Genomic DNA, 21,001 nt, shown 5'->3' on the forward strand with positions numbered 1-21,001 from the left:
CCTAGACATAAATTAGTCTTTTGCTGTTTGGAAAACAAGATATAACTGAAAGTTTGACTAACAGTTAAATTTCGCTCCAACACTTCCAAGAAAACTCATGTTTTTTACTCACTTAAACAGTGAGTACTTTATTTCACATATATTATTTTCTTTGACAATGTCAAGTATTTATATTATTCACGTAAAGTGCTCACATACAACTTTTGTATTTGTAGCGGCAAAGCTGAGCAGAAAATGTGGGATATAAAATTTAAATATTGAGAAAAAATGAAACAGAGAGCAACATTATTTTAAATAGCTGTTTGGAGTTTTGCTCAGATAATTTCAAAAGTCTTTACACTTTAAAGAACATTTGGAATGGCAGTAGTAATGCAAATTACAAGAAAGAGGATTGGAACAATCACGTGCAACTTCTCATAGTTCCTTTGTCAGTATGGAATAAATTAAGATAAATAGGTACCTCAGGGAAGTCAAGCAAATGGGGCTGTTTGCTCTGTCTCAAATTTATAACCTGACAGATATGACACTGGAAGGACTTGAAGTCCTTGTACATTTTGTTCTATTTAGTTGTACAGATCCCAGCATTCTGTAGATAAAGTGCACTGCAGACAAAAAGATGAAGGAACTTTAATGAATGATGCTCAGATGAAAAGAATCAATGAAAAATATCCAGCTGTGCTAAAAAGGCTTCAAAATATCATTTATGCAACTGATGCATGCAATAGGTGATGGGAAAGAAAAGAAAATTATTCTGAATAGTCTCTTTGGCAAAGTGTCAATGGAATTCACTGTTCAATCATAAGGGAAATGTAAGGCAGTGGAAGTAATTTCAATTGGAGGAAAGCATATACTGCTGGAAATTGTAAGTGCTATCACTATAAGATTGTGATCATTTGTATAGGTTCAGAAATGGAAGGTAAATTGGAATGAATTGTAAATTATAGATAATGTTTAATATAACATATAGGTTATGAATTTCTGCTTCAGGTAGATGCAGCCTAACTGTGAAAATAAATGGTTAACCTTTTCTCGTGTTGTTGGGTCGTGAGAGAAGGTGGACAGACAACACAGGGTTTCACTTAAATAGCTGCTCACCCTGCTCTAATGATGCGCAGCAGCACTCCAGCCTCTCTTTGTCTCTCCACATCTCTCAGAGCAGAGTGGGGAACTGGAGAGAAGCTTCATGCTGTGCTGGAAATGTGTGGGCTCCAAGGAAAGGCTACAAAAGGATTAAAGTGTCTTGGACCACTGCAGCCCTTACCAGACCAGCTTCCCTACTTATACCTGTGACAGCACAGAATCTTGCAGAACCAGAACTCCATCAGCTTTCCCTGCACATCACAACTAACGCAAACACACCCATGCCCTGAAAAGTCTTGTGAGTGGTACTTTGGTAGCAGTACAAGCCAGCATCAACATGACATTGAAAAAGGGACAAAAGCTGATGTGAGATAAAAACAAACCAACCCCAACACATATGAGAAAATACTTCTTCGATCATCATTTACAAGTTGAGTTTTCAGATGGCCAATCCTGTTATGAAATCTATAAACCAGATTTCAGAATAAGAACTTAGGAGAAAAAAACCCTTTTGCTATTTGAAAAAAATCTGGTTGAAATTTAGCAAAAGCTTAAATACAGTGGGTTTTTATTTTTATTTTATTAAATTATTATTATGATCTGTTATTTAAGATCCTTAAACAGGAAGAGGTATAAATTGTAAGGACTATCCCAATAAATTTTCAATTAAATAATTAAATATTAAGGTAGAGACATTTAATTAAAGTTGCACTAGTTTTTACAAATGCAGTTAATTAAGCTGCTATCTAAAATTAAATCTCACTCAAAACTCTTTTACACTTCTGTAGCTTATCTAACACAGATATAATTAAAATTCTAGAAGTTCACCTATGCATCCAAACATTGGGGAAAGAAAAAAAAAACAAAAACCAACCAACCAAAAAAACAAAAACAAAACCACAGCCAAACTCAAAACCTGCTGAAGTAATTTGAGAGGTTTCTGCTTTAATGGGATTTATACAGTCCTCAGAGTGGGAGGACAGCACACACAAAAACCTCAGAAACACATCTAGGTTTTCAAATCTTCACAGTCTTATTCATTCAGAATAACAGGCCAAGAACCTTTGAAGATTTTCCACAAGGGAAGGATAATGGATTGACATGACCAGGAAACAGGGAGATAAATCCTGCTGACTTTGTATGTGCCTTCCATGGAAGTGACTGGGACCAGCACAGGTGAGGCGCACAGCACTTGCGCTTACAATCCAGAGCAGATGTGGGCATCCTGTCAGCGGGGCAAATTGCTTTGTCGTAACTGGAATATCTCTGATCTTGCAGTGGCCTAAACAATTCCTCTCCTTTTCTCAATCTTTTACTGACTGATTTCTTGCTTGGTCAGGCCCAGGCTAGGCTGTTTGAGTGGTCAGTTAAATACAGATCTATTTCCCACCTGAGAGTGACTCCAAATCACTACACTTGTTTTACCTAACACATATATATTTAACACAAACATTTTAAGTATTGGCTGATCCAGAGAAAGACATGCCCAGAGAGCTGGGAGGTCTATTATTGGTCTATTATTTAGGATTAGAGAGCAGTCTTTGAAGAGTTACTCTTTGGAGGGGAGGTGAGGGAGAAATAATTGAAGTACAGTTCAAGACTAATATTTATTGCAAAAGACACTAATTTATTATACGTAAATATGCTGTAGTAGAACAAATGACAACTAAACTAATGAGGCATTCAGAACTGAGATTTAGAGCTGGTCACTTGAAAGTCTTACTCTGTAAGTGGCAGCAATCACAAGCACAGTAATACTGCACTCATATGCTATTGAGATGGCTACTACATGGGCACATCCTTCTGTTCCAGTTCCCTCAGGAGTTCTGGGAGTAATCTTGAAGTAAGATTGTCCTCTGAAGTTAAAGACACAAAACAAACACACAAAAATGTACCAATATTTTTATAAGTATTTATTTTCTTCTCTGTCAATGAAGTACGCAGAAGATAAAAATCAACTAAATTTTTCCTAATACTGCATGCACAGTGTCCACTTCTGGGAAAAACATGGATGGGAGTCTCATATCTAATGTCATGAAACAGAGGGTTCAGAACTGAAACTTGAACTTTTAAATGATCTGAACCCAAACCTTAATCTGAAAAACTTAATTTAAGGAGGAAGATGATTTGAGATCTGGATATTACATTTATTTCCAACTTGTGGCTTAGGCGTGTCTCTAGAGAAACAAGCAAATTGTTCAAATCTCTTTAAAATACAAATTCACATAGGTTTAAATGCATATAGACTTCCATAAGGTTTAAACCTACCAGCTGAAGTACAAGGTACAATTGCCCTAACCTTTTATGTAGAGTAAGAAAAAGGAAAAACAACAATCTTCAAGAGTATGATAATAATACGATAAAATTTAAGAGGGCTATGCATTCTCTTTTTGAAGACCCATCCCTCTTTGGAGAGAGAAAATTATTAACTTTTCTGTGTACAGAAAATGAATGGATTTCCCTTCTTGCATAGTAAAATGTGCAGAAGGTACGCAAATAACAAAGGTAGCAAAAATCCATAGAGGCTTGAAGACTGATCAACCTGTGATAATCTGTCTTTCTGGAGGCACTTGAATCACCCTCTCCTACCTTGAGCTTGTAGTGAAACGGGACCCTGGCAAATTGCTATAATCTCCTTTGAACCCTAATCACCATTTTAATCAAAAAAGGTGGGGCAGCCTGGAATTCATACAGGAAGGTTAGCACTGCAACTGTCATTCTATTTGCTAAATACACGGAGTATGCAGCTAAAAGGTTGAAATGGTTCAAACTTTTATTATCTTCACAAGACTACATTCCGGCATTAATAATTGACAAGTAAAAGAAAAGAAAATTATGAGACTGTCTGCTTTGAAGAGCTTTAGAAGTCTGCTTAGAGCATGACTGTATCTTTCACTAACTCTAATCTTAAGACATTCCTTGGGAAAAGAAAGAGATGTGATTCATAAAACTGCCGTGATTAAAAGCCTGCCTCACCTGCACTTTATATTCCATGTTTTCTCTCTCCTTTCTTCTCATGTTAGATTATAAATTTCCTGGTTGTGTTCTCTATTTGTTTATATAATGATTTTCTTCTTCCTAGTCTTTTTTTTTTTTTAGAAAAAAAAAAAGTAGTGGTATGATTGTAGATGGTAAGAAAGATAAGGAGAAGCTTAACTGAAGAGGAAGAAAGGAAACTTCAAGGAGAAAAAGAGCAATGAGAGAAACTGAAAAGAGTATCAAGGAGACTGGAGGGAGGGGAAGATTAAAGGAAAAAGCAGCAGACAACTGTGATTTTCAGCTAGAAGGGATTCAGCAGCTCTCATTGAAAACCAGCAGGTCTGCTTGAAACATATTGATCAGACTATTTCCATGTTTTCTGTACAACTTACAGATCCCTATGTCTATTTCAAATTATAAAAATACGATAGTCTACTTGGGAAGCAATATTTATTTCAAATAACTAACAAATATTTCTATTTTTAAAAGGGGAAGACTGTCCTGTATTTCTTTTCCCTTTCCAGAAAGCGATGTTGAATTTTCAACGTTCTGCTCACCTGCCCGTTGATAACATACAAGTACCAAAATATTTTTCATGCTAAAGTCAGAAAAACCTGTGGTGTTTTTTTTTCTTCTTTTTAGAGGACCATTTATACATAGAATGCCTTAGTATTGTAGACATTTCCTAGACAGAATGTCTCAGCAGGGCTTGTAAAGATAACACAGAAGGTAGTATCTGTGTATTTTTGAAGTACTGGAGAGTTGTAACAATTCCTGCTAAAACGGTGAGTGAAGAATGTCATTAGTTAGTCAACAACTGCAATAAGTTTTGTTTTGTTTTTGTTCTTTTTTTGTTTGTTTTTTTCCCTAGCATTTCTAAACCATTTTGCACACAATATTCTTGTACTGATATACAAAAGATATTTTTTAGAAAGCGAACACTTTTAGTCCTTATCTTCCACTTGAATGTGTCTAGCCTTGCACTTTTAAAGTTATCTCACAGTTCCTAGTCATGGACGTCCTTTTAAATGCATAGTACTCTAAAATAGAAATGTTAGAGGACGAAAATGTATGAGACAGGATGATTCATGTTTTCTACATACTTCTGCTCTTGTAATACCCTTTTTTAGTGTTATCATTTCTTCTTACATATTAAAACCTGTTGTATCAGCCTTAACTATAGAATTACATTAGATTTTGGGCAAAAGGAAGAAGGGCAAAAAAAGAGGACAAAAGAGCACATTCATACTGCCATTTGCTTTCAAACACAAAGCAAGACCCTTCCAAAGGTTTCTCATTCCACAGTGAGAAAATTAGAAAAGTTCCTTATATCTCGTTTTGTTCTCTACGTGCGTGAATGACATTTTTGTTCTGATGTGACTATTGTAGGAATCAAAATCCCTAGGGTTTTTTATTTCTTGTAATGTGCTATGCTCACCAAACCTTCATAGAAAATATAATACTCTTAATTATGAATAAATTAACTAAATTAGTAACATGAGATGGATATGCAATTAAGGGACTGTTAATTGAAACTGGAAACACAGCTGTATACAGCTTAGAGATGAATCACACCAGTAATGACGCAGATGTTTATAAAATGCGATTATGTTTAGCAGGAGCATACTATTGAAACTCCCCAGCCTATTCTTATATTGTGTCACTGAAATGGTTTTTAAACCCATGAACACCAGGAATCGGGATCTCAGGGATGGCAAATTAGGCTCCCTGGATATGTGAATTAGTGTTGTCTGAATGTCAGCAATTTAATTCTCTAGCTTTCAAAGAATGTAGACATGGAGCCAAAACCAAACATCTGTTAGTTATACGCTCATTCAGGAAAAAAAAAAAAATCTGGCAAGTTAGAGCCTGTCTGCATATGAGAAAGACAGAGAAATACAGTATCTCTAAGTAGTAACGCTGCTGTGTGAATATACTGAACATGTAAATAATATAGCCCGGGAGCTCATGAAATCTACTTTGTGTACAACCGTGAATACATATTTTCTGGACTACTCATCCAAAGGGCTGGAAGGATCAGAAACAAATGCAATTTCCTATCTAAAGGTTTAAGAATTTATTAGCTTTCTAAAAACAGCAAATCAGGCTTTTTATTCTTTCAGCTTTTACATGTTTCCTTGAATGTTCTTTGATGAACAGTAAAATGCAGGCTTTTCCTTCTGGCACAAAAAGGCACAAATGTTGCTCTTGGGTCATACAAGGATATCTGAGCTATGGAAGCTCAACAGGGGTAACAGTTCAGTTGTGAAGGATGGCAGAGCAGACAAAGGCAATGGACCATGATGGCTTAAGTTCTAACATACCACTCTCTAAAATCTGCCTCATACCTGTTATTTCACAAAGCAGTGTTACCACTGAATGCCATATAATAGCACGTAAGTGTTATGTTAAAGAGTCCATGATTTGTTTTCTAGAATAAATTCACAGACTAATGGAAGTAGATTTTACAATATCCATGTTTTCCTTAACTACAAACATGCTTTCAATAAACATGCTGAATAACGTAAGATCGTAGCTTGTATCCAAAGCCCTTTCCACATACTGTAGTGCAGTTCACATCACAAATACACTATTAGCTGTGATTCAGGGGCCTCAGCCTGTAGAATAATAAATACTTAAAAACACAAATTTATCTGAAATAGAATTTGTTTTTCTGGCCCCCTTTTCTAGGGAATATGACAGACTCTTAGATTGAGTAACTATCAGAACTATAGTAAAATTAAAAGGCTACTGTGACTTACACCAAATCAACACAATTTCATTCTAATTTAACTAAGTTTCATAATGTCTCTTTCTGACCCATCAATTGATACTTATCTAAAATAATGTAAATTCCTGCACAAGGTGGTTAAAATAATTTGAAAAATTATGTAGAGTGTCATTGGGAAAACTAGAATAATCAGCATGATCTGGCACTGTTAAGCATCACAGGCTTATCCCATAAATAGTGGGAACTACTGAGCACAATCTAATGATGTGGGTGCACAATGTTGAGAGAGAAAAGTGATGATCATAACATTGGATTTGCCTCTGTCTTTCAGAAACTTTATTTGCTGTGTGTTGACCTCCTATTCACTGGTGAAGAAAAAGTTTAGAACCTGACTTTTTGAAAGAGTGAGCCTGCATGATTTCTGCAACACACCATACTGGTCTGACAGTATTTCACATGTCATCCACAGCTGAATAAAGTTATAAAGGCTTTATGAGAAAAATGTAAATCCCTTCTCTTTAAAGGTAAACCTAGCCAGATTCAGGGATATAGTGCAGCCAGCTATGACAACCGATGTGCAAACCAAATTCAGTTATCTTAGCTCTTTGGCTGGCAAAAGTACAGACAAAGTCAATTCGGGATTTGAAATGTGATGTTTTGAGATAAGGAACTGGAATGCTGGGATATACGAGAAACACAAAGCTATTTTATGGAAGACACATTCTTCTATTTCTTCCGAATACCCAAAAAATCACTGCACTGCTGAAAAAGTGCTGTATTATCAGCCATGTGTCAGATAAGGAGGACAGAACACATTTTTTTTACAGATTAAAATGAGTCATAAATGAAGGTATTGGGGGAAAAGGACACAAAACACTTAGGACCAATATAAGAAATCAGAGGGATGAAAGTGACAACATCCAACACAATGAATAAATTATCTACAAATGTCGACTTAGACTTATTTTTCTAGATTGATTAATACTAATTAGTTAGACCATTAATTTTGTCTTAAACTGAACAGCTATGGCAGAGAGCCAACTTTGAATACCTAAGAAAATGGAAGAGAAAAACTAATATAGTCTTTAACCTACACATTTGAGGCTTCCCAAATAAAACGGCATACACTGAAGAATTAATTTCCATAAACATAGGATTTGGATGTTCCTATGATTCTCCAGGTATAAAAGAAATAACAAGTTTATGTTGATAAAGACTGAAATTGTAAGCTTCAGCTCAAGAACCTTAATTGATATTATTAGTATGTTTGTTCTGCAACTAACGGGTGCATTTCTAAAGGTTATTACAGTATCGGTATTAAAGTAACAGCAAACAAAGAATCAAATGGCTCAGATGAGCCACAGAAAACAGCGAGCATCTTGAAAGAACACCTTTTGCCTGTGTTATGCTGGGCGAATCCAAATTAGGAAGCATTTTATTGAAAACGTTTGCACATAGAACACGTACCAGGAGCTGAGCCATTTTAATTATAAAGTGCCCTCCTATATAGTTAACATATCATTACATGACTTCCATGTTGCCCAGAATTTTTTATAAAAGGACACAACATTCAGCTTTACTCAAGGTGTGACAAAAAATACAATGGCACTTTTAGAGAGCACCTTGTGAAAATACTCTGAAAATGACACACATAATCATCTACAAAGGCTGGGTTTAAAACTGTGTCACAGCTTAATGTTCCTGACATTTTTACTATTTTAAACACTATTGTTAACAGTACTTTCTAAAATGGCAAAACATACCTTACTTAGCTGGAAGTTTTAGTGAAGCAAAAAGATTTAGAAAATATAGCACACAACACTGCATAGCATAAAGACTGTAAAAGCTCTCTGTCTTGTGAAAGTAGACAGCCTGACATAAAAATATCTGCAGTGATATAATATGTAATTGATGTGTCAGAAAGACACAAAATGACTCAACAAAGAAAAAAAGGCTAACATTAACCTTTTGCACTGGAAATTTGCATATTATTTCTCTAGCTTGGGTTTTTAATTACTTTAAATGAAGATCCTTCTAAAAAAAATTCACAGCATTTCAGAAAAAGGGATTAGCAAAAAATGAGGAGAAAGACCAATATTTTTTGCCAGATTTACATTCTTTCCCTCTAAAAATCTTTAACAATACTTTGGTACCAGGACTTAGACTCTGAGAGGTTTTATACTGCTTCCAAGGATATTCATTAAGGTTTCATTGAGCTACAAGTGTCTGAAAATCACATTAGGGAGAACCTTTACAGGACAGCTCTTAAATTCTGTGAACGCTCTATATGCGACAAACATGTTCCACATTCAAAGCAAACTTTGTAGATCTGCTATAACCTCACTTCAAACCGAGCTGGGATTGAACGGACAGACGACCTGAGTCAGCAGCGTCCATCCCTTCCAGGGTATGGAGCAGAACTGGGAATCGCTCAGACCCATCATCCTTCTGGTGTCGGCAGACAGCTGACAGTGCATCCCACCCTACCCAAACCCTACACCATCCTGTCCTATTCTACCGCATTTTAAAATCTAACCCACGAATTACGAGCTCTGACAGTTGATAATGTTTTGGCAAGGAAAAGGGCTTGCGCTGTACAAATCAGGATTGGAGAATAATTTATAATTGCAAGGTTCATTGTTGTTTCGTCCTTGTTTGCTTTCACTATTCTGCCTGCTGCTAAGTTTGTGCACTTCCCAGCTTTTCACCCTCATACATTCTTACCTTAAAAACTCCCTAATTTTCATAATGAACAGCCTAAACATAGCTGTTTGGAAATCAGGTCACACACTTAAAAAGGTGTTTGAAAAAATCAGGCCATATTCTCTCAATTTAGACAAGAAAAAAATGATGCTATCTGCACAATTTTAGCAACCAAAGTAAAAACTCCCAGCTCCTATAGTCTACACATCTTTGTAGGACTGAAACTCAGAGCTTTAATTCTCCAAATGTAACTTCCACTTTCCTTGTCAAAGGCACTTTTACAGAAATAATTTCAATTAATGTTTTTAAGATGCTCAGTTATTATGGATCATGAACTTTAAAGTACGTGATAATTCTACCTTCAATACAGTTTCAACGGTGGCTAGTAAATAAGTTGAAGAGCTATAAACTGAATGATTTAGCTAAAACTGCTTGACTAAAACCCAACAAAACTAGTGGATGTTAGTTTCCAGTGAATACATTTTCAACAATATCATAACATCAGTTTTCCCCAGTATCCTAAATATAGTCTGGTGTGACTCATATAGATGTCTCCTACCCAACATAATCTATAACTGTTGACAGGGGGAAGTAAATTGCACAAGTCTTATATTATAAGGAAACAAGACTAACATATATCAACTAATATGCCCATTCTTTTCTTATCATTTATCCATCAACCAGATAAATTGGAGATCTTACAGAATATATTGTATATGCAAAGATTGTACAACTTAGTGCTAAATTCAGGTTGCATGTGTAACATATTTTCTTGCATTTGATAATTTTTCAGTGCTTTTCTTTGTACTTGTAAACAATGTAACTCATTTTTTTTATAATCCTATATATCCATGCACATGTATGACAAAAAAAAAAGTACATTAAAAAAATCTATATATGCATACTGAAAGGGGAATATCAAGTAGGGTAAATTGCTGTTCTTTTGCATGGTTCTTCAAAACAAATCTTCATAGAGGACAAAATTCCAAAGTACAGGAAGTCCAAAAGGATAACAAAACTCTAAAAAGAATGCATCTTCTATAACAAAAAGTGACAAAAGCATTTACAGTTTCAACAAACTGAAATTCATCACACAGAACATCATAACCTTAATGTGGTTGTATTAGTTATCCTGCTGGCATAGCTGTTGATGATAACCATGTCTGTTTATACTTAAATGCTCACTTTCTTTCACTGATTGCCCTAAATATGCCGCAAAGAACAATGAAGATGTCCTGCTAGTTTAGGAAGGAATCTTTCCTCTTTTTGACACACACTTCATTAGAAAAGTTGAATCCCAATCCAGACAGCTGGCCTTCCTCCACCAGCTTACAAAAATAAACAAGCAGGATCTCTCAAGAATGAATGACTGTAAAATGAATTTATATGCATATTTTTGCAGGCAAACATTGAGCAAAACTGAGACTCAAGAGAACAGAAATGCAGAAAAATATATGGGTATATGACTTCTGCAGCCAACTGGCATATCCAAGTTAAGAAATAAGAGACCATTAAAGAGCCATGACAACTGTGGTTTTGGCAGAGGGTCCTGTTTTCATGAACTATACAAACCAACATTTTAACTAACGAGCCTGATGGGAAATCTCAACTTCCAAAAAGGATCAAAATCTCCCTCTGCTGGGAAGATGAAATGTGCAACTACTGAAATAATTTCAGATTTCAAGGTTGAAAAGAACCATGATTTTATTAATGCCCTAATTAGTATAATTATAGATGAGCTACAATTTTGGCTCCATATATTTAGAAAAGTTGTCTCCTGTTTTTGTCAGCCACTTTACAGATGACATAAGTCAAAATAGAGTTTAAAAAAGAGGAAAAGCAAAAATATAGAAATGAATTCACTATTAAAATTAATGAAATGACACAATGGACAGAGAAGCTGCTAAGATCATAGAAAGGTAATAATGCTCAAATATAAAAATATAAAAAACTAACTGCCTTTTATGTAGTACATTCATATAGATGTGACATTTTCTGTCTCCTGCAGAAGAAGAAACATCTTCCTTGCTACTGCGGCACCATCTGCCAACCTATCCACTTTTAATATACCCCTAGTTTAGACTCACTGTTTTATTTGGAATAAATAACTTTTCTTGTGATATAAGATATACAAAAAGTTAAGGCAGATTTTCTCTTTATTTATATGACTAGAGCTTGCCTGTATGACATTCCTATGCAGTAAGAACTGGACAACTGAACTGTAAAGAACCAGAGGAGGTTTTTCTTTTTCTTTAGGAAAGTGATATAAGAGCATATTCTTAATCACATTCAAATCTTAATTACAAGGTTTAGACTTGAATTATACTTCCTGAAACCATTACCACACTACACGTGTAGAAATAAAAAAAGGACCTGAGAATCTGGTAAACTGGTTTGAATTCAACTGTGAGAGACCTGGAAAAACCCCATTTCTTTTACATATGTATTATTGTTATTTCAATTCTTTTCTGAGGTTTTTTTTTTTTTTTCTTGGAGAAGGCATGGAGGACAGAAGGTGAAGTAAAATTGAAAAAGCAACAAACAAACAAACAAACAAACAAAACAACAACAAACTCCGAAACCTAAAAGCTATTAAGATAGGTCAGGGGTGCTGAATTCAACTTACATTTTGATGCAACTTATTTGCCCTGATGTCTATCCCCTATAAAAGCAGGGTTGGAGCTGAGGACTGCTCCCCAGAATGCCCATGACTCAGCTTTTGAGAGATTCACTGCATCTGAACAAATATTTGAAAACACCTATCATTAATATTTGGTGGGACATTTACATATGGAGGCCAGTAAGACTTTGATGCACAGCCACAATTTCCTATTGATTTCCAGAAAGAAGGGATTTCCGTTTTGGCTTTTATATTCTTGATGTTGGTTCCTCCGCAAACATAGATAGTAAGATTCATTCATATTTCTTACTACAGATTGAAAGAACGAGCTAATATTTGCGAAGAACCCACAAGATGCTGTTTTCTGAAATAACACATTGCGGTGATACTTATTACAATAGTGTGCATTACACAGTAAAGAGCCCATGCTCAGCAGAATACAAATGAAATTATGGTATAAATTTGGATAACTGTCTGCAGTGTTATTGAAAGTTTGCTGTTTCTTCAGCAGCTCCTACAAGCTGTTTGCAGGAAGAAAACAGTAGTTGTGGCTGGACTCTTTGACAAGAGGCAGCACACTTCTGTGCCACATCAATCTTTAAATCCCCACATGCTGGAGAATCTTTGCTACTGGTGCAAGATGAGCTGAAGAGTTATGAAGGATACAGAAATTTCAGCTAATTCTTCTTTACAGTAACATTCGACATATACAAATCAGAGAATCACAGAATCATTTAGGCTGGAAATGACCTTTAAGATCATCACATCCAACTATAAATGTGTGTATACATATATGTGTGTGTGTGTGTGTGTATCTCTCTATGTATATGCATTTTATGTGTTTCCTCCAGCTTGCTTAGTTTTACAAACTAGATAAGCTGGACCCACTATTATGGACAGAACTGTTCACTCACAAATGATCGCAGTTCATTACAACTTGCTGGACTAAAAGCACTGGAATATAAATATTAATACTATGACAAAATCTCTTAAAAGATCGATTTTTTTGGATGAAAGACAATTGTTATATTTTCCAGCTTATTAGGGATTCTATTCTAAATCTTTCTTGATAACTGAAGGCTATATTCCCTATGGGATACTTGTAAATTCTTCTACATGTCAGAGGCTTTGCCTTTTGACCAGCATTACACTAACCAGATCTCTGACCAAAGTGAAGTGTATATAAATCCTGCCAAATCTGGTCTCCCTGGGTCCTCAAATGTTGACTGGAAGTAAGCAAGAGTTTGCAAGATGTGTTTTCCCCCAGGATCATCTCATTACCTATACTGTTTGAAGCACACAGGATCTGAACATGAGAGCTCCTTGTGAAATTCAGAACAAATAGCTCCCTGGAGAGATTTCATCTCCTTTCATGTTTAAGAAAAATGGAAAAATACACAGCATTTTTTCCTCAAAACTACTCCTTTAAAGGCATGAAGCTAATTCTTTTCACATTACTTAAACTCCAGAAATGATGATACAGCTTTCAGTGGCTGAACTGAGTGCATTATCTTTCATTAATGAAATACACCTTCACACAACACTTCAAAACTAGGACTGGTTGAGCCTGTAATTGGTTGAGTGCTTTCCATAAATTTTTCTTCCAGTAATACTCCAGCATATATTGACCAAAATTGAACACACGAAAAAGGTAAATTAATGGCAAACATGCATTACTGCAGAAATATAAAAGAAGTTCTGGTAAGATTCTGCAGTTAATATTTGATACTATTCACTAATAGTATTATCTCAGTGTACAACCACTGTGCAAGATTGCAAGTGACTGAATATGGTTGGCCTTATTCTTATTTTTGTAAAATGAATATAATATTAACTCTCTGTAAGATTTGGCTTAAAAATGATACATTTCTGATACTCTGATCTTATGAAAGTCCCAATCTTGAGAAAGCAAGAAACAAGACATCATTTCCTCCTCTACACAATACTCTGCGACTTTCTCATAACTTGAGAATTCACTATTATTTCAGATTTGATAAACGTTATGTCCTTATGTACTTTTCTCTCACATAACCAAGAATGGGTATCTTTCTGGCAAGCAACAGCACAGAAGCCTCTGTTTTATGATTTTCCTGAGTGATATTTCCTAGGAAATGGGATACATGGGTAAGAAATATTTTCCCCATTAGGAATATGACAAGGAGAGAGAGAGAGAGATCTAACCTCTGAGGGGAAAAAAAAAATGACAAGTAAACTAAGAAGCATTATTGCTGGAGAAAAAAAGGAAAGAATAATAATAAAAAGAACCCACATAGAAATAAGGGAAGTAATATGGGTAAAGGCACAGAAGAGCAGGAACACAGAAAAAAAATACTTTTTTGAAAAAAGGAATGAATAGAAGCCAAAGAGAAAATATGAGTAGTATAAAAGAAAGACATAAAAAATACATAGAAGGTGGAAATCAATAGAAAAAATGATGAAACAATTGAAGGATTAAGGAGACATTTTATGTGAGATTAGTATAAGAATAGTCAAGATCAGAAAAAAAAAGGAGTGGAAAAAAAAGCGCAGAATTAAGAAAACCCCATCTAGCAGTGAAACTGAAAACCAGAAACAAACAATAGGAACCTATCTTGAAAGTAGAATGGTTTTACATGAAAAAAAAAAAATCTTTTTCTATAAATAGTATCACACCTAACAAGAGTGCTGGTCATTCGTAAGTAAATCTAATCCTGACACAGAACAATACATGATACTATAAAAACTGTCACTCAGGTCAATGTTCATTAGACCTCATAAGTACAACAGTTGGATTAGATGGCTGTTGTGCGTCCCTTCCAACTGAACTATTCTATTCTATTCTATTCTATTCTATTCTATTCTATTCTATTCTATTCTATTCTATTCTATTCTATTCTATTCTACTCTAATGAGCTCTGCCTCTTAATATGTCTCACACTCTGCTCCTTTTTAAGTAGAAAAATTATATTATAGGAACACATATGCTCCTCTTCTTCCCAGGGGTCACATCTTGGCCTTTTGTACATGATAATCGTTGAAGGTTTCTTATGTCTTTTACCTTCAGGATGTGTTTAAAAATTTACTGAAGTGTTTTCATCTTGCTCTCTATATCTTCCAGATGACATTTAGGTAAATATGAAAAAAAACCAGTAAACCATAATATTCCAATTAACTATCTGTTCTATCAGCTCTATCATCTCACTCTGACATACTGTCTCCAAGCATCTGTCTTCATAGAAGATGAAGCACTCTGTTTTCCAGATACTCTGTATTTGATGAATCGAGACAATAATTTACAATGAAAATGGAATTGTTCACGATGCTTCTTGTGCTCTGTGGAATAAGAGCATATTATCTTTGAAATGTGAGCAAACATGTTTCGCCCTATGTATTTTTAAACTAGCTACGATGTCAAGTTGACCCTCTGTCTAATGCTATAATGAATAATAACACCAAAATATTTATCACTAGCTTTCTCTCAAACTCGTCTGACTTTTCCATATCCTAGATGTTTCAGTCTGAAAAATCTTCCTGCCTTCCTTTATTTCCTGCTGAAGTAATGAAGTATATTTCAGCAAACCGCTGGAACTCAGTTAACTATTTTATTAGTGAAATAAGGTATTTTTCAATGAATCACAGCAAACTTGTTAGCTCAGTCAGCTGTGGGTGGGGTTTTTTGTTTTGTGGGGTTTTTTTGTTTTCTATAAAGAAACTAAACAGATGTGGTTTCTCTTATACACGGGATAAACATTTTAGGAATACTCATTTTGTCTTCCAGATTTCTGTTGATCTGCTTTAATAATATTGCCTGAACTCTATCCTGAGGATCTGGGAAAAACTGGATATTCTGACCAAAGTCCTTGGACTAATGATCTTTTACTTAAACTAGTACTCTCACTGCAAACTGTTGATTTAGGAAAATCCTGTTAATATTTGCATGGATTGGTGATAAACTGGAGATGTCAAAGGGCTGTGGGATTTCTTTTGGAGAAGCTATAAAGAAGCAATAACATCTTACTGACTATTAGAGCTGACAGCACTATGATCTTTTATCTGTATGTAGGACAAGAGGGAATTGGTTCATTTTTGTCCATTGCTAATGTTTGGTTTTACAACGAAGGCAAAACTCTTTATTAACCTGCATCCTTCTTATTTTTACGGTATATTAAGGTAAATACAATGACACCATTTCGAAATGTAAAGCAGTGATATGGCAAAAAATAAAATGGTGAGGAAAATCCAGCACTTAATGAAGTCAATTTAACTGCAATTACCTTCATTTAATCATAACATTACTCCCCTGCTGTGGAATCTACATTATCATATACCAGTGCATATATGCTTCCATATTCTCTCTCACGCACACTCTTCCTACAATTCTAAGCTAAGATACAGTGCATTTTGGAAAGACAATACATATTTGAAGTTTTTATCACAAGATAAGACAAAATAACCGAAACTCTAAGTGATACATATCTAAACAAAACAATCCAAACAATTTGTAAATTTTTCAGTATTTATAACTTATAGTCGACATTCATCCTAATTTCATAGTATATCTTAATATTTTTCCTGCATTATGTCTTAATTTATAAAATCCCTTTCTGAACAGCTTTACTTGCATAACCAAGTCCTGCTAATAACCTGAATTCATGTAATGCCTTGTAATTTCACAATTTATTCTACAGGTGTGACTTTAAAGGTTCTGCTGCACAGAATCATTAATCTGCCTATGAGGAGTTTATTTAAAATTGCTGCGCCTGAAAATTGTTTAAACAATAGTAGAAGGAATGAAGCAGCAAAAGTAAACTGTCTTATGTGAGTCTTCCATACACACCATAAAAATATCCATAAAACATGGATAACCCAGTTAAAAGGAATGATAACATGATATATTTGGCAGCAAGGATTTCTAAATATTAATAGTAAAAGGTAAATAATATCAATATTAAAAGGTAAATAAACTATTAAGCATTTTATATTTAACCATATGAAAAAATAGGTTAACTGATTTCTACTTGATAAAGTATTTGGAAGCATATGAAAATACAGCATCAGTTTTAACTCCTATTTTCTCATAGAGACACCATTACTGAAAGCCCACTTCCTCTTTCATTCCTTAATACACCTTTGGTGCTACTCTACAGAGAAAAAACAAGCTCACAGAAATAAAAAAATATTTACTTAAATGCAGCATAAAGAAAAAAGTCATAGGAAATGTACCTGTAGCACCTTCCACCTTGTGTTCAGGTCTTCCACACAACTGAGATTGTACTGGGAGAGTGGAATATCAGAGGGAGTGAACCGGTGAGCAAGCTCATTGACGTGATGCACCTTTTCTTTAAGGGGTACAATTTCTGCTCGATAAACCTGTGTGAATTAAATATAAATAAAGATAAGCACTAACTTAATTTGCTCTGCTACCAGCTGATGAGTAGTGTAAAAGTATTCCATGTGAAGCTGAAAGAAAGTAGTCTACTGGTCATTATACAGCTGACAGTCTTTTTAGATAATTTCATATGGACTCTAGGTCTCAAGGGTAAGGCCCAGCATTTCAGATGGTGATGTAAAGTTGGAATCTTCATAGTGATCTTCAGCCAGTTAAGCCAAATCTCTAACCAGCACACCCACTGGGTTGTGCACTGCACAGCATAATTCTCTCCTGCCTTGTCCTTCACGTATGTGTAGCACATGTTCCTCATGGTGGACAGGAGTGATAAGTGCTGTTTAACACATGAAAATAAGAAGGAAGACTACGGTTCCCAAATATGACAAATGAAAAAAGAAAAGCAATGATACAATGATTATAGACCTCACTAAAGCCATGATCTCACCCTGAGTATCTTGTGTGCTACAAATAAAGGGTTAGTAATGGGAAGTACGAAAAAAAACAAAAAACAAAAAACAACAAAACAAAAAAACCCCAAAACTTTTTGCTATGAATCCCAAACTGGCCTACATGACTCATATTTCAGAAAAAATAAAATAACGTATCTTGTAAGATAATCTTTAAAACTATGCATAAGAGCAGTCTAATAATTTCAGTAAAGCATGTGAAAAATAGAAGCTGCTAGTTACAAGTTTCTTGATTTTAAAAGCAACAACCTGATGATGATGCTTCCATAATGCATCTGAGTAAATTCAGATGAATTCAGGGCACCATGACTCTATCAAAGAGAGGAATATCTATGCAGATCTTCCGCTGTTCCACATCTGTCTTTTCTAAGGAGACATTTATGAATCTTTAACATGATAAAATATGTCAAAACGTAACAATGAGCTATTTCTAAGGGACAAATTCTGTCATTTTTCAGGAGCACTTTTTATTGCCATGCGATGTCTGCACACAGACTTGCTATATTAATCTTGCTTTCTAGCTCCTTTCTCTCAGCATTTTTTAATACAGATCACATGTGGTCTGCATCACATTTTAGATCATTAAACAACCTAAAATTATTGCCTACTAACCATCTCATCAACATGTGATGCAAACAAGGTCAAAAAAAAGCCCATCCAGTATCTCAGTGAACCCGAAGAGTAAATAGCATGAGAACGCCATGTACTGCACTAAAGGTAAACATCATTGAAAAATTGTTCCTCAAATGTCTTTCGAAACCAGACTTGGCTTCCCCTAATTATGTTAAATTACCCTACAACATAAGGAGTTAGATTGTCTTACGTGGCATCCATGCACAGCGAATGACTCTAATAATAAATCTGTAAAATACACAATCAGAAGTGATGTGTGTTTTGTAAAGGAAAGCTCAGAGAATGATGCAAGTGCCACAATGTGAGAGAACAGGCACACATCAATTCATGACACAACGGTTCAATTTCACCAGTTTTATATCACTGGAACACAAATGACATTACTGGAGAAAACACCGATTTACAGCATAATCTAGACCAAGGTCTGTGATACAAAGAAAAGGAAAGATCTCACGTTTGGTTTTATCCCACAGAGTTATACATATGCTTAGCCTGATCATTTTAGGTAGTAATTGAGTTCAGAGAACAAACACCATGCTTTAAAAACAGACATTTGTCCCTGTAAGGTAAAGGCCTCAAAGGCTGAAGAGATATGTATACCACTCTGTGAACACTTCACTTGCAAATAGTTATTTTACTGCTTTTTTTTTCTGTTATCTGTTAGTTTCAGTGGCCCAAGGCCCTCAAATGTGACTCTGCGGCTTATACTTGGGATGATCAGCTGTATTCCTCCACAGTAGCTTGGTTTCCAAAATGGGAGAACGCCTCTCAGCTAGTGCTGTGAATGCTCATGTTGTATATAAATATACATGTGGGTATATTTATATATATTGTTATATATAATATTGAATAAAAATAATATATAATAAAAGTAAAAATTATACATCATAAATATATCTATATAAAATAAAACCACTGATAGAATAAACGCAGATCAATAAATAGTAATGCAATTTAATAAACAGTAATAAGTTCAATATCTTCTACAATACTCGTCATCTGTAGAAGCAGAAATTCAGAAATTCTACTGGATTGTGATTTTCATGAGTATAAGTTAAATGTTTTACAGAAATATCCTATACAAACTGATTATTAAAAATATAAATTAGACTGATTCATTTATCTATTTTTTTCTTCTGCAAGAAAATACAATATCACAGGTTTATATCAAAAAATTTTAGAGAACTATATTGTTAGTAATTTAAAAACAAATGTACATGGTGAGTAGTGTAACACTACCACAAGGAGACCTATTGTAACCAATTAAATTGCTCAGGATGTAAATGACTTCTCAGTGTGAACAGCTATAGGAGAAACAGCCCCAAATTACCTTCACTATAACTGTCCATAAGCAAGAAAGAATTTCAATGGTATGTGATACTCTAGGTGGTAGATTGGATTTTAAATGATCCGTACAGTCTTGTTAGAACATATTTCAAAATGCCTTGGAAATTAACAAGAACTCTGTAAGACACATACCATAGACACTCTAACCAGCCAAATATTAAAAGTCTAGAACACACAGTGGCCATAATCAATCTGATGAAAAGCTAATCTTGCCCAATCCCTTGTCTGACAGTGGCCAACACAACTGCTTAGGGAAGAAGGTAAGGGAAAGCACCAGCTTCCCTGCTCCTTGCTGTGCTCTTCCAGCTCAGCAATTTGGGTCTTAGAGATTCCGAAGCCAGAAGCTGTATTTCTATGTCAATCAGATCTTATGGATTCATCTTCCATGAAATCACCTACTTGATTTTTGAACTAACATCGGCTTTCACAATCCAAAATACCCTATAGAAAGCTCAATATTAATATTTAGCTTAAAGAACCATGTCCTTTTTGCTTTTTTTAAACCTATAGCTTGAGACTGTCCCTAATTCTTAGCTCACGAAAGACAGTGATCAGCCATTCCTAATGGACTTTGTGCTGTTGCAGATTCTACAAATGCCCCATCATATTTCTTCTTTCTTCCTTGTTTAAGACAAAAAGACCGAGATATATTTGATTAAATGTGGCTAGCTAAAAGGTATTTACATCTAAACAGGTGCCATATGGTTCCTTTATATTCAACAGCTAATCAAAACCAGGAGTTGAACATAACGTAAGGGTTTACTATAGGATGGCATGAATCGTATTCTGAATTGCAACAACTGAACTGAGCAGATTTTCATTGACAATATTGGGAGCCTCAGCAACAAGCTCACATGCAGACAGCTACCTGGCAGATGTGAAATTACACAAGACAAACCCCATTCCTACTCCATTTATTCTGTCCTTGTACAGGAGCTTTCCATACCTTTTATCTAATCTGCTATTATCTTTTTTAGACTGGGGATCCAAAACACTGCCTACGATAGACATGATATGGGTACAGCAGGGACTTATGCCATGGCATCATGCTATTTTCTGCTTTTTCAGTAATT

General features: G+C 35.0%; 1 protein-coding gene across 11 annotated transcripts in view; it reads right to left on the bottom strand.

The window, feature by feature from the left end:
• The window catches only part of DMD (dystrophin), a 1,281,342-nt gene that overhangs the window by 150,348 nt on the left and 1,109,993 nt on the right, over positions 1-21,001 (bottom strand). For all 11 annotated transcript variants that reach the window (XM_065627016.1, XM_065627025.1, XM_065626998.1 and 8 more), the window contains one exon: positions 17,316-17,462. In XM_065627016.1, coding sequence (XP_065483088.1) covers positions 17,316-17,462 — 147 coding nt within the window. The remainder of the gene's footprint in view (positions 1-17,315; positions 17,463-21,001) is intronic.

Source organism: Caloenas nicobarica, chromosome 1 (assembly GCF_036013445.1).
Source record: "Caloenas nicobarica isolate bCalNic1 chromosome 1, bCalNic1.hap1, whole genome shotgun sequence".
NCBI classification, from domain to species: domain Eukaryota; kingdom Metazoa; phylum Chordata; class Aves; order Columbiformes; family Columbidae; genus Caloenas; species Caloenas nicobarica.